This window comes from Choloepus didactylus, chromosome 8, assembly GCF_015220235.1.
Source record: "Choloepus didactylus isolate mChoDid1 chromosome 8, mChoDid1.pri, whole genome shotgun sequence".
Lineage (NCBI taxonomy): Eukaryota > Metazoa > Chordata > Mammalia > Pilosa > Megalonychidae > Choloepus > Choloepus didactylus.
In genome coordinates, this window is record NC_051314.1 from 118,241,835 (window position 1) to 118,257,045 (window position 15,211).

General features: G+C 36.5%; 2 protein-coding genes and 1 pseudogene across 2 annotated transcripts; 2 read left to right on the plus strand and 1 right to left on the minus strand.

Annotated features, from left to right (window-relative positions):
* Positions 1 to 687: 687 nt before the first annotated feature.
* On the minus strand, positions 688 to 15,096 carry C8H12orf60 (chromosome 8 C12orf60 homolog). Its single transcript, XM_037848196.1, has 4 exons — positions 14,635 to 15,096; positions 10,504 to 10,583; positions 9,658 to 9,720; positions 688 to 1,570 (listed from the first exon to the last, which is right to left on the minus strand). Exon 4 carries the CDS (start codon positions 1,544 to 1,546, stop codon positions 812 to 814), a length of 735 nt encoding a protein of 244 aa, XP_037704124.1. The 5' UTR covers positions 1,547 to 1,570; positions 9,658 to 9,720; positions 10,504 to 10,583; positions 14,635 to 15,096; the 3' UTR covers positions 688 to 811.
* On the plus strand, positions 2,455 to 13,693 carry SMCO3 (single-pass membrane protein with coiled-coil domains 3). Its single transcript, XM_037848197.1, has 2 exons — positions 2,455 to 2,572; positions 12,326 to 13,693. Exon 2 carries the CDS (start codon positions 12,343 to 12,345, stop codon positions 13,018 to 13,020), a length of 678 nt encoding a protein of 225 aa, XP_037704125.1. The 5' UTR covers positions 2,455 to 2,572; positions 12,326 to 12,342; the 3' UTR covers positions 13,021 to 13,693.
* LOC119542889 lies at positions 6,380 to 8,659 on the plus strand (annotated as a pseudogene).
* Positions 15,097 to 15,211: the final 115 nt, after the last annotated feature.

A 15,211-nucleotide genomic window follows, 5' to 3' on the forward strand; every position in this document is an offset into this window, starting at 1 on the left:
CATGTGAAATAGTAACTTCAAGAGCAGTCTGGATAGCATACACTCATTTACAATGCATGAGAACCAAAGACTTTATGGTAGGCAACTGACTTCCCTAAACTCTTTCTCCCCAGTACAAGCACATTTCAGAAATCCTACTTTTGGAAATGTTATGGTCTTTTCTCTATAAAGATTAGAGCACCTCCATTTCTCAATCTCTAATATCTCCTAATCTTAAGACCTCAGTGGAAGACAAGAATAAAGTATCTGTTCTGGTCATATTCACATAAGCAACAGATTCTCTATTATTGCTCATCTATTGTTCTTATTTACTTCTGGAAAAATCATATAAAAATATTTAGTGACCGCCTACGATGGGCAAGACTCTGAAGTATACAGAAATTGGCATATGAGTGACAAAATGGTGAAAGGTAATGTTTCCTAGACCTAGATTTACATTTACCTGGACTTCCATCTGTCGTAACTGGAAATAGACACTTAAGGGTGGCAATTAGTTAAGGGTTACTTTAGCTATATGTCAAGATAAAATATAAAGTTTAGAAACAGCCTCAAATATATTATTACCTTGATCTTTTGAACAATATATTCTTTTCACTAACTGCTATTTCAAGCAGGCTTTTTTTTTTTATGATTTTCTTTATTTTAGTAAAGCAAGACTACAGGTAGATAGGTTGCCAGGTGACTACTCCCTGCACTTACGTTCCAACAGACCCACAAAGCTAGCATCAAAGGTTCTTAGAAAGTACTCTGAAGAAATCCTAGGATTTAAACTAATTTTCCAACAGAAGTGAGTACTTATTCTGTTGCACTCCTACTTGTCACTATCTTTCTTAGACATGGAATTATTGGTCTCCATAGTCTGTGTGACTTTTTGGAGGACCTCTAAGCCTGGTCCCATAGTCTTGACAATTTGCTCCAACTGATCTGCAGCAGACTCAATGGGATTCTTCGCATTCTCAGTTTTTAGTGCATCCTCCAACTTTTTCAAGGTGTCTTTTATGGTGTTTTTAGAAGGGCCTGGATTCGTGCTTTCCTCAGATGTGGTGGCATCTGATTGCTCTTTGGTGTCTTTCTTATAGAAGTCACTGAGTTGAAGATTCATGATGGGGCATTTCATCAAGAGTGAAAGAGAAGTTTCCAAACTCCCAAGGATGTGACTACCATTCAGCACAGAGATGATGACTGGCTCCTGGTTATTTTTGAACACCTCTTTGGCTGACTGGTGCAATGTCTTTAAATCAGTACCCTTCTCAACCATGGAGAACACAGTAGTTGCGATCTTGGAATATAAAGGCTCCTTTTGCAATTTTGCATGCTTTGCATCCACTACAGATTTCATCTCCTTAACAACTTTGAGCATTTGTTCAAAGAAATCCTTAACATTACTATCGTCTCTCGCAGTGATCAAGAGGATATTAGTACTCATAGAGCTGTTAAACAATTCAGTAAAGGTGTTTGTGAAGGAAGTAAGATCTTGCACAGAAAAAAAGAATGTTTTGGCAGCTTGAGCCAGCCTCTCTTCATCCTTCTGTGACTCTGAAGACATTCCTCCAATAAAGAAATTGCAGCACTGCAAAACAAAGCAGTAATCCAAACGTAAACTAAAGTGGATCTGTCAACCATAAAGAGACTGAAAGTGTAATCTAAACATGAGGGCAAGGGCAAGAAAGCCACCCAGCTTTTTATTTAACCATGTGCTTAAATAAAAATAGTAACAAAAACAAATAGAGTAAAATAGGTGTATATCATTTAATTTATACCACTTATTAAATACTACAAGACTACAGGTAGATAGGTTGCCAGGTAACTACTTCCTGCACTTACGTTCCAACAGACCCACAAAGCTAGCATCAAAGGTTCTTAGAAAGTACTCTGAAGAAATCAAATGTTGTCATGACAATTCACCAAATTAAAGAGAGAGCGAGAAAGAGCAGAAGTCCTAGCCAAGGAAAGAACAGTGAAAGAGGAGGGGAGGGGATGGGAGGGGAGGAAGAAAGAAAGGGAAAGAAAGAAAGGGAAAGAAAGGGAAAGAAAGGGAAAGAAAGAAAGAAAGAAAGAAAGAAAGAAAGAAAGAAAGAAAGAAAATAAAAGAAATGCATTGGGTTGGAAATATCTGAATTTATACCTCTTGAAAACCTAAACAAAACAATCAGCAACAGATAGGGACACAAATGCAACAGAAGCCAAAGGAACCTTAATATGTGGAATAGCTGACAAGAAAGACAACCCCAACCCCCAAGTCTGAGAGCTGCAATAAAGGGCCATCTACTCTAATGAATTAGCTCAGTTGTATAGCATTATACAACAATAAAAAATCTATTAAAGAATAGAAAATAAAAAGTAAGTTTTACCACTTTATTAATCTCATATTAATACAGGATATAGAAGAATTCTGAAAACTAAGCAATGCAGAGATTGCCTCTAAACAAGATAGGCAGAGGGACCCAGCAGAGACTAGCAAAGCCTGCAAGTCATCACATTCCATCAGAAACACCCAGATGAAACCAGATGAAAAAGCACTTCAACAATACTCCTAAACTGCTGGGACTACTGAATGCACAAACACAGCAAGGTAAGCAACAGGGATATTTCTATTTGTATTGATATACCACTCTATGCTTCTCAATATTAAGGGGAATTCAAAATAACATGTCAGTCTTGAATCCTAGCCATAAGACATTAATATATAAAGTACAAAACAGCTTTGTTATAAGAGGATCCCATGGTATGTTCCTTGTATTTAGTTCTTTCAAGACACCAGAGAAGGAAAGAAATTAACAGCTTCTAGGACTAGGATTAAGTCAGAGGGGAAAATAAGCAGTAAAAACATCAACTTTAGAAAGGATTAAGTGAAGTGACATTTCCTTTTATGTCTTTAATATTAGCATAGGCACTCAGCATATATCTATGAAAGAATGAATGTGGAATCTAATGCTAGTTCATGCATAGTACTTATACTCCTTCATAAATCATATTGTATTTAAATATCACTGAGCAATTCCTGTGTGACTCCAAATAGACTGTTACCTTCTTAAAGGCAAAGAACTTTGTCTACTTTCTACTTTTTAAAAAATGCTTCAAGACATATGGTAGCATTCCAAAGTGAGCATTTGATGAATGCTGATGAATGACTGATATTATGATTTCTGATCAGAAATATTCTTGCTTTCTGGTCAGAAAAATTCTTAAAAAGAATTTACACCATAAAGTAAGTATGTCATCGCACCATGATAAACTTGTTTCTTAATTAAAAGCCATGGTTTTGATTTGAATTAAACAAGAAGGCTCAGAAGTAGTTAGCAGCTATTTTCTCTTAAAAATGTTTCTGACTTTACCTATATCCTATGTCCACACTGCAAATAATTGACCCTTGCATGATAATAAGGTTAATGAGGAAAAGTGACAACAGGGAGAAAAACCTCAGACAGCACAAATAATTAAACATCAGGGACTTTGACAGGGCTATCATTTTTTTCTTTTTTAATTTTTATTATGGGAAAAAAAAAGTTCAAAGACATGCAAAAGGAGAGGCAAGAACATAATAAACTCTCATGTACCATAACCCAGCTTCAAAAATTATCAACACAAGGCCAATCTTATTCCATAACTCAATCAACTCCCCCTTCCAGATTACTTGGAAGTAAATCTCAGGCCCTATATCATTTCAACTTGAACATGTGTGGTATTTCTAAAATGGCAAAAACTCCCCTTTCTGAAATTTAACCATATGTTCTCTTATTTTAAAAAACAGACCCATTGTCCTGTGTAAAAGATTTATTTTTGGTGTCAGTGTTAAAGCTTTTGAAAGCAATATGCAAGACATATCAAAAGTAATAAAAAACTTCATTCCCATTATAGATTTCGTAATTCCACTGGAAATTTATCCTGAGAAAATAATTCATATCATGGGGGAAAAAAGTTATCTGCAGCAAAATTCTCATTATAACATTATTTACACTAGTTAAACCATTGGGGAATTATTAAATTATGATAAAAATACTTCATGGAATATTTTATGAAATTAAAATAATGGTGATTATAAAACTAGAAATATAGGAAAGTGTTTAAGTGAATGAGTTAGATGAAAATTTTATTTACACTATCATTACAATTTTGTAAAAATCCTTCTGCATATAAATACATTTTGAAAAGGAATAATAAAAAAATGAAAACAATTGTTAAAATGTTAAGTTTATGGGTGTTTTTTGTCCTCTAAAAAATTATGTATTATTGGTATTATCTTTATAATATTTTTAAATAGTTTGTTTTTGAATTTTTACTTTAAATTTTTCCATGTTACAATTCTATAATTTTACTTTTAATTTCTCCATGTTATAATTCTATCATTTTATCAAAACATAAATTATACATCACTTTCTCCATGAAACTTCCTAGATCACTTCAATATAATCTCTCCCTTTAAATTCCTGTATCACTTAAACGTCAGTGTACTGTTTCCTCCCACCCTTGGAATTATTTTTTAGATTTCTTTTTTTAATTAGAGAAATTGTAGGTTTATACAAAAATCATGCATAAAATACAGAGTTCTCATACAGCCCCCTTCCTTAAATAACCCTTTGCATTAGTGTGGTACCGTTGTTACAACTGACAAAAGAATATTATTATAATTGTACTATGAACTATCATCCATAGTTACATTAGGGTTCACTGTGTTGTACGGTCCCATGTATTTTTTTAATTTTTTTATTCTAATACCATATACAATCCAAAATCTCCCCCTTTTAAACACATTCAAATATATAATTCAGTGGTGTTAATTACATTCTCAATGTTGTGCTGCTATCACCACCATCCATGACCAAAACTTCTCATCAACCCAAAGAGAAGCATTAACTCCCCATTTCCTACTCCACCCCAGCCCCGGTAACCTGTATTCTAGTTTCTGACTCTATGATCTTGCTTGTTTTAATTATTTCAAGATCATACAATATTTGTCCTTTTATCCATGCACCACTTTCATTCACAAAAGTATCCTTAAATTTTTTATATGAATGTGATAATCCAATAATAAATCTTCATTTTTAAGGTGGTTCCCTTCCCCCAAAACTAAAACACTGTAGTATCCCTAAATAAAGCTTGACTTTTGGAAGTAGTTATCAATATATTTCTAGCATCTCTTATTTGCTCTTTAATCTTGAATTTTTATTTCTCAATTCAACAACATTGACAAGGTCAGTTTCAATGTGCATCCAAAGTCTTTGTTTCTATTTTAATTTCTTAAGACATGCTTATCACTGATTTCAGCACTTCTAGATTTGTTTCCTTCTCATTTTTTATGAAATAGGCAGAAAAAGATTTCCAATTTTTTTTTTAACAACAGAACTCTCACATCAAATAAGATTTTACCCACCCAGAGCCCAAATGGGTAGAACACAAGAAAGCAGAGCAGCTTCAGCCAAGGCTCTGGTGAAATGAGGCAGGAGGCTCAGGGACCCAGAGCTCCACCTGCTGGCCCTTTCCCACCAGGTTGCCTCAAGGCCCATTAGAACCTGCATCATAAACCACGACAACAAGATATTCAAATAACAGCAACAACTCTGATGTACAAGTGAAGGTAACTGCCCAAACTGAACTTTTCCCTGAAAGGAAGCACCACCATGTGATGACTCAAATTATATAAAGTAAAATGTGCCATAACAGAGGGGCAGGAAATCAGAGCTAGATTAAGAAGTGCATCAGTTAGCTTGCAGCTGGAACCCGCACACTTGAAGCATTTTAGGACCTCGTTCCCGCATCCTATACAACTCTTAGGCTTCTACACACCCTAGAGTCTGAAGGCCTGAGCCACGGGCTCCTGGTAAGCTAGAAGGCTGAGAGAAAAGGCCAAGGGGGGCCTGGCATGAGGCTTAGCTGAACAGAGACTCCCTGTGTGCCTACTATGTGCCAAAGCCCAGGGTCACAGCTTGTCCACAACTAGGTCTCCTCAGACTCTAAGGAAGCTCTAGTGAAAAAAACAGGATCCCGGACCTCAGCTCAGAACTGTGGAAGTGGAATGGAGGTGATGGGCCCACATTAAACAAACATTTTGATCTGAACAGAGTTTGGGCAGTGGGCAAAATGGGGGAGGGGGGAAGTTTAAGGGAGTAGAATGGTGGCCACCACTTATTGAGAACCCACCATCTCACACTGCCTGCATGTCTATGACCAATTTCAACACCCTTTTATCCTCACAAGAATATTACCGGAAGGGTTACTTCTCTTGGACCTGTGGCTGTTTCCTTGAACAAGAAAGCCATTAAGCTTACTTCAGATTATTGTGTGGGAAGAGCAGCAGCACAGTCAGATGTGCCAATATGCAATAGCCTGCAGGCAGTGGAGTTTTTTGGTAGCAGACTCAAGCTAAGGGGAAAGGGGCTAAACAAGTCTTTAGAGGCTGCCATCAACATGCCAAGCCAATGAAACCAAAAGCTAATCAGTCTGCAAGGTCTGGGGAGGATAGCCACTTCTTACAGGTCTTGAGCTTTAGAGAGCAAAGTGTGACCTTACTCACTACCTTTGTTCACGGCTCAATGGAGTTTGTGACAGCTCTGGCAGACCCAAAAGCAGGGACTAGCTGTTCCATCTCTCTGGACTACTTAAAAGACCCAGTGGCTATTGACTGTGAGCATAACTTCCACTGCTCCAGCCTCACTGTGTCCTGAAAGGATCTAGATGATAACTTCCCTGGTTCTTTTTGCCACTCTTGCTGTCCAGAAAGGAAATTCAGGAGCAATCCTCCAGCTGGGTAATTTCACTGAAATTGCTAAACTACTTCAGATCAGAAGAACCAAGACAAAGAGACAGGGAGAGAAGCTTCTATGTGAGAAGTGTAACTGAGAGCTGCTGAAAAATGATTACTGAACCATTACATAGATGACTTTTTCCTTTCAAGTGTATTGTAGAATAGCCAAAAGTAAATACCTGAAACTACTGAAACTCACTGAACTGTAACCCAAAGGCCTTGATCTTTGGTAACGAAGCTTTATTATTTAACTATATAATCTTTACCTTGTGACTGGCCCCGTTTGTACCTCATCTTGCTTTACAACTTTGAGGTCTTGTGATCACAAAGACAGCCCCTTAATGTTTAATAAAGGAACCTGAGTCAGCCCAGAACTAACCCACCCCAATTCCTAAGCTCTCTTACTAGATAAAGTTAATTCTAACCAAAATTGGCCCACCTGACAAGCACAGTAGCTTAAACCTTAGCCTATAGTTGACCTATACCTCATTATAATACTAAAAATCATGCCTCAAATCACAGTAAAGCCCCCATTTTCTTAGATACATTTTGTGACCAGGAATGTAATCAGTCTGTGCATGCTCAATAATTGACTATCTCTAACTTCGTCATCTCAAGCCACTGTACTCATTATCCTAAACCTGCCTGTCTTTGGGGTTATCGCAGTTTGAGGAGACATTTAAGGCTCACAGGCCTTCTGTTCTCCTTGCTTTGTGTTTTGTAATAAAACTCTTTCTCCCTTTGACTCCCCAGTGTCACAGGATTGGTCATTGTGCACACTGGACAGAGAACCCATGCTTTGATTGATATCAGAAGCACAATCAGGTTCTAATCTTTTTCTATCAGAAGGACCTAGAAGTTTTAAGACCACAGTGTAGTTTCTCCACTGGTCAACAGCATCACTATATTTGGCCCACAGAGAAGACTGCCCCCTATCACAGTAAAAGACTAGAACTTTACATTGAGGCCTGGAAGGAGAGAGTGAAACAAGTTGAAAAGTTGATAGCTCTGCAAACCAAAACATCACTGGAACTGAAGAACATAAAATATAGGGGAGAAGAAATAAAGTCTGAATTTGAACAACTTATGTTACTTCTCCAAAGTGAGCAAGAGAATGTTCTTAGGCAGTTACAAGAAGAGATGGATATTTTAAAACTAAATGAAAATGTAACAAAAATTTTCTGATCATACTTACACATTAAGGTGTTTATTAAAGGCAATAGTGAGCAAATGTGTGCAGACAAACTGGAATTACTGACAGACGTTAACAGTATTTACCACATGTATAAAAACTTAAAGTGCCCTGAACCTTTTTCACTCAGATTAAAAGAATACAGTTATCATCTTCCCCATGATATTCTGGCCCGAATGAAATTATCAATCTATTTCAAGTAGCTATAATTCTAGGTCCCAAAACCACACGTCATAAATTTATTGTTTCTGAAGATAAAAAAATAAACAAAACTGTGCAATATGGAAATACAGTGCAAAACTTCCCTCAAAACCCAAGGACATTTTTATCTCTGTCCAGCTGTTCTGGATTCTAAGGGATATAAATCTGGCAGGCAGTATTGAGAGGTAGAAGTGAAAGACAAGATTGAATGGATCATAAGTGTCTCAAAGGTTCCCCTCCCAGAAGGAGAAAGAGCCAGAATCAAATGATTTTATCACAGGACGGATTATGGGGAATTGGATGACATAGAGTAATTATATTACATTGGATCCTAAGAAAACTAATCTTCTGCCAAAAGTAATACCTAATAAGATTGGTATTCTTTGGACTGTGAATTGGGTGAGATTTACCTCTACAATTTGAATAATACATCTCTTCTCTACACTTTTAATGATTATTTTACAAAAGCACTTTAGTCTTATTTCTATACTGGAACTGACTCAAAACCTTTTTTTTTTTTTTAACTCAAAACCTTTTAAAGTTTGTACAATACTAAGTTGCAAATGATGTACTAGTGGAAGACTCTTGTTTCTTCTTTTTCTTTCAGTTATGGGCATAACTAAGCTAGTGAATCTAATCTCAACAACTGTGTATTTTTTTAGTTTCCCCTCTTCACCAGAATAGTTTTCATCTCAGTTTCAACAACTCTAAAAAAAATGTGGTTATAACAGCTATTTTACAGATAAATTATGGGATTCAATTGTAAAGTGCTTTAGGAATTCCAAAATATTAACGCATTCTAAGTGTGTTACTTACGAAGTCCAATAATTGCCAATAAGAGTTCAAAAATGTTTTTTCTTTCGGAAAAAAAAAAAGTACATCAGTTAGCTAGTTACCTGCCAATCTTTAAAAGTCACCAGGTCATCATGGAAAATGTAATAAGATGCAGAAAGGAATTCCTCTCTAGTACAGTATCTTATACAGTTGGTAAGACATTGCCTGAGGCATGCCTAAGAAACAATGATGATCTTTAATAGAGTGACTCCAATTAATTGCAAGACTTTTGCTTTACTGGGTATAGTAAGCAATTAGGGAGTCAGAACTAAACTGTTAAGGGCAAGACCTACTTTGATTCCCCACATGATGTTTAACCTCTCCTCTAAATATCAAACACATATTTAAGAATATCAGTTTGAACGAGTACAAAGTGTTAACCTTTCCCGGGTGACCAAGCGTCTCCATAGAGCCTCAGTGTCAATATATAATATGTTAAAGTTTGGGTTGTTCAAAATTTGAATTTGCACATGTCAAGAACCACCCGAATCTAATTTTTACGACACATCACTTTCTCCTGATATTGTAGTTTTAGACCTATCTTAACTCCCCAACTACATTAGAAATTCCATGAAAGCAGGGACCATGTCTTTTCATCTCTGTGCTCTACAGAGTCTCACATAATACCTTCTACATTATTACTTACCTTACCTTACTTACCTTCTAGTTTACTTACTATGATATTTACCTTAGGACTTTATTAGATGAATTGTCACTGAGTCAGTAATTCAAGGGACTCTTCTAATTTCACCTATCCAAAAGATAATTCACATTAGCTTCACCTTCTAGCCCCACCTTTCCTCCTTCTAATGCTCTAACATTTTTTATCTCACTGTTGGGATGGCAATTCACTCTGAAACTCTGGGAAGAACCTGAGCAGGTATGGTGGCCGACCTGCTGGAGGTCTGTTTGCATGAGTAATACTCCCCCTCCCCACACTGTTCCAAGGAAAAGAGAGATGGGAAGGTAAGCCTGACTCAGAAAAAAGAAGCTCCTTATTCATTAGAAGTGAGAAATAATTCTGAGTACCTCATGATATTCCTTATTCAAACTTGTTATTGGCACAAAATTATTGATATCTGAATCCCAGGGAGGAGAGTATTAGAGTACATGTGCAATGGCTTGAGCATTTAAAAGAAAAAAAAAAGTTACTTCCGTAGTTGAAAAAAATACTATGTCTGATTTTTGGTAAAACTGAACTTTTTCCATTAATTCATTACTCACGATTTCTTCTTTTACTGTCTGTTCAGGGTTGTTGGCTCATTTGTTAGATTAGTTCTGCTTTTCTTAACAATAACCCTCTTCAGAGATTAATACTTTTTTTCTTGCATTTTTCCCAGTTCTCTTTCACTTCTTTTCACATGGTCATCTTTGTTAGACAAATTTTAGGGGATGGGACTTCCTCTCTCCAGTTGTTTAACTTCAGGTAAATAGACCCACACACCTTTTCTGAAAGTTATGCCTTCAGATAATGGCCTATGATAGCTGCTAGAGACATTTTCTAGTTTTTCAGGGTAAGAAAGACTCCTCTCACCTAAATATCTAAATAGCGATCTAGCTGATGATCTTCTGAATCCAAAGTCACAAACTGGAGTTTTTATTTCATGAAATGATCTGAAAACAAGAAGCCAGAAAAAGACAAGTTTAATGGAAAATTTGGGAAGAAAACAGAGAAATCAAAGTCCAAATTTGCGGTTATCAGATTGAAGTTTGCAACACATTCTCGAGTTTGGAGAATATTTAATGAGACATTCAACAAGCAATTTCTTTAAATGGGATTAGAAAGTATCAGAGAGATTTTTAAAGTACTGCTTTGTGGAAATTTATTTCTGTCATATGCATGCATATATATATATGTATGTTGGTATATGTGTATCTGAGTATGTGTGAATAAAAATTAATTTCTGACCATGGTCATGTTTATTCTTCCTTTTCTTTATTCCAAATCTAATGCAAATGTTTATTATTTTCCTGATTCATTTTGGAAAAAAAAATTCCCCTTTCCATTTCCAAATTATATCTTTCTGACATGGATAATGGGTTATTTTCATATTTACTTTCCTCCATCTCATGCTTCTGAGGTTTCTCGTATCTAGGCTATGAACTATGGTCCTAGAACAGGTAGGGCTCAAATTACTCAGAATGCTACTTACTTAAACGATAAATGTGCCAGATCCTACACAGATATAGACACGGTATTTCATTCTCTTTTTCTTTTCTCCCAACACTTGAAATGAAAAAACAAAAAAGTTCCAAACACACAGTAAGCCTACTAAGGTATGTGTATTGAGTAATATATTGTTCTTACTGGGCTCAGTCAAACTTTAGATTTTTCACCCAAATAAACTCAGAACACCCATGTTCCTTTTTTCTCTGCATGGCACTGTGAACCAGAAGTACAAGCACAAGAAGGCTATCTTATCACATTACCAATCAGAGTCATTGAATTCATTCTATGGTGTTATCTTCCTACATATTCTTTAACACTTATGTGAAATGGCATTGTTTTCTGTCTTTCTGAGGCTAACCCTAGTTTATTTTACGAGTGGTTAAGTGCAATATAGACCACTCTAAAAAATTTAATTTGTAAGTTTGCGAGCAAAAAATCAGTCTTAACTGCATCATACCCTACACCATACCACCTTCTCTCCGAGAGAAATTTTAATCCAAGGAGTCTTGAATATATACTCTTTTATCAAGACGATATACACATTTTCAAAGATTCTAATGTTGCATGGGTGTTGTCTTTTGATGTCTCTTAGGTTTGTAAATCAATTTGCCTTTAAGAGATATAGTGACTCAGATATTGTAAATTAAGATAACCAAGTATATATAGACACAAAATTTGATATTAATAGCCCTGAAAGAGATCTTAAAGTCTTCTGGCCCTGGCAACTAATTTACTCTAAATATTAGAGAAATCAGTCTTGTAGGTCTATTCAATGTGGTGAATGTGAGTAGGGGGTGGGCCAGAGAGTGTGAGAAGCACTGTTAATCAAGGGCGTCTGTTTTAACTTTAGGTTATTAAATATTACCTGGTAACTAGTCTCATTTATTAATAAGCAGATGCTGGGTAAACGTGAATATTTCCTATCCAGGAGTTCTCTCCACCACAAAATCTGAAGCCTTAATTTATGCATCAGTGGGTTGTATTCTGAAATGTACATTTTCCATACACTGATTCCAAGTTTCATAAAAGTAATTGTTTTAAGAACCTGTGGAGTTTTCCAAGGAATTCCTTAGATAACATATCATTGCTTTGCCGTGCACAAAGTAAAAGATCTCCTGGTCAAATCTATGCAGATAGCAGATATTTCTGAAGATTTTTAGTGAGGATTTACTTTTTTATTTTTCAGAAATCTTTATTTGAAATATGGCTCAGAGTGACTTCCTCTTCCCAGAGAACCCAAGGAGGCGGCAGGAAGTAAATCGTCTTCACCAGCAGCTCCTTGACTGCTTATCTGACAGCTTCCATGCCACCAATAAACTTACTGGGGTTCTAAATAAGCACTTGGGGTGCAGACTGGCCTCCATTGAGATGAAAAGAGATGGAACCATCAAAGAAAACTGTGATATCATCATCCAAGCCATGACGAAAATTCAAAAGGAATTGCAAAAGGTTGATGAAGCACTAAAAGATAAACTAGAGCCAACCCTTTATAGAAAACTTCAGGATATTAAGGAAAGGGAGACAGAGAAAATTGCAATAGTGCAAAAAGTTATTTCAGTCATCCTGGGAGAAGCCACTTCTGCAGCCAGTGCACTGGCTGTTAAACTCGTGGGCTCCAATGTCACAACTGGCATAATTAACAAGTTGGTCACTGTGCTAGCTCAAATTGGTGCCTCTCTCCTTGGTAGCATTGGAGTTGCTGTTCTTGGCCTTGGCATAGATATGATCTTCCGTGCCATCCTGGGAGCAGTGGAGAAAACACAGCTTCAAACAGCCATCAGAAGTTATGAAAAGCATCTGATGGAGTTCAAATCAGCTTCCGAAAAATATCACCATGCTATCACTGAGGTCACCGACACAGTGGAGCGCCAAATGAAATGATCAGGCATTCTATTTCTCACCGGAATATTTTTTTTGCTTCCCCCTCAATAACGGTGTTTAGTTTCCCTGATTAGGTTCATTTTCCATACATTTCCAAAAGGGGTACAAAGAGAGTAAATAGTTTGGAAAGTGGGGATCAGAGATGCTAAAACTAAATGACAGTTTTTTGTTGTTGTTGTTTTTATTAACAATGAATGCCTGGGTCAGCTGGTCCTAGATTCTTCAAAGTAAAAGATTATGTAAAACCTTGCTCTACTTAATTAACATTGGGGTAAATACTATTGCAGAGCAGCAGGAGTAGGGTTACCCTTTCCTTTTCTAATTCCCAGTCAAAATTCTTTAAATTTACATTGACTGCAGAGATTCTCATTTCTATCATTAGCTTCAGCCATCATTTAGTTCTAAGGGGACATACTTAGTCACTTCTGCCTAGACACAAGCTCTGGGCCTTCAAAAGGAGTCGAAAAACTACCACATTTTCAATCATCAGATCAAATCCAATTTTCTAGAAACTGGAAGAGACTGAAAAACGGTTTGCACCAATTTGCTTCAATGATGAAAAGAAGCAATTGTTCTATAATTGTCTAATTACACACTGTAATCTGGATGGACTAAAAATATAAAGTTGAAAGTAAAAAAGATAAAGGTCTGTTTCTATCATTGCAGTCAACTTGTGGTGTAGTGATTTAGTATTCCACAAGTAAATGTTTGAACCCTTTGGAACATAAAAACAAAAACAAACAAACAAAAACTCCAGCTGAACACGAATGAAATGCATTTAGGATGCAGGAGAGGCAGTCCCTACTCTTTAAGAAACTGTCATTTATGGGAAAAGTCATCCTTTATTACCTATGAGTTTTCAGATAAAGAGAAAATGTCATTTTCAATACTAGCAGAAAGTAGGCAGCTGCCTTTGCTACATGGAGCTTTCAGTGGCCCATTCCATTAACCTAATTTCAGGAAAATTCAGAGGCTATGGAGGCCTAATGATAAGCTGAATCGCTGTGCAGATTCAAGTGCTTTCTAAACCCTTCACCAACTAGTAACTCCCCATTGAAACTTTCAGATTCTATTTAAGAAAATTAATATGCTGCTGTGAGAATGTAGTATTTGATTCTTGCCCCAAAGTACAAGAAGTATTTTGAAATTTAAAATGCTCAGCATATCTGAAGAGTTAAAATGTTAGATGGAGGACTTTAATTTTTCAAACACACTTTTCATTTTCTCTTTCTTTCCATCACTGCTTTTTTTTAGTTCGTTGCAAACTTAACAACCTGGCTCACCTTCAAAACTGAATCTTATTTTTTTTTTATCATTACCTGCTTTATAAGCTTTAACCTACAAGGTCTTGTTACTGTTCTTTCAGGGACTCAAAATTCAGCCCAAAACCAAATCAAATAATTTACTAAGACAAAGATTAGTTTAAGAAAGGGCCTATCTTATATCCGTTAAGTGCACATTTGAATATTCTGCTAAAAATTAATAGCAACATCAATATTCTGAAGTATTTATAATTGATAGAATTGACCCAAATCTAACTTGTTTTCTTATAGGGGAAACGCAGTTTAAGATTATTAAGTACACAAGCAAAATTTTTTAAATAATTAAACTTACCTTCAAGGGGAAAAGAGAAGGGCGGAGTTTTTAGGATAGTAAGAAGGAAAAGAAAGGAAGAAAATGACCAAGTTTGGTGATAGTGAATAATCCCAAACGTATAAGTGACATCATAGAGGGCTTTTGGGTGGTGAAACCAGTCGGGAAAGGAGCAGTAAAAATTAACTTCGCCACTAATAAATTTACAACTGACTGCACATGTATCCTTCACTTCCTCTTCAAAAAAACTAATCCTGTAGATTACCATTCTGGGACCCTAACACGGGCACTAATTTGCGCAGTGGTGTGTGTGTGTGTCCATAAACCATCGCTAAACTCCGGGATGGATCAGGCGCCCACATGGGACAACCTGACACAGCGGCAAATGCTATTTGGCAACTCGTTTTCAAGCAGAGTTGCTCACGAAGCCAAAAACGGGGAGGCATAAATAAGGGAAAAAAGTCCCTTCCTTAAATATACGAGTCTCAGACAGCGCAATAATTAGTGCCTCCGCAAATTAGGTCAGGATGCCCCCGACCCGAGGGGAAGGACGGGTTTTCCGTCAACCAATCAGATATCTGCCTCGATTCCCTTTTAT

What these genes read in the sequence shown, in the direction of transcription:
- SMCO3 (XM_037848197.1), top strand. Translation starts at nt 12,343, where the DNA reads ATGGCTCAGAGTGACTTCCTCTTCCCAGAGAACCCAAGGAGGCGGCAG.
- C8H12orf60 (XM_037848196.1), bottom strand. Translation starts at nt 1,546, where the DNA reads ATGTCTTCAGAGTCACAGAAGGATGAAGAGAGGCTGGCTCAAGCTGCC.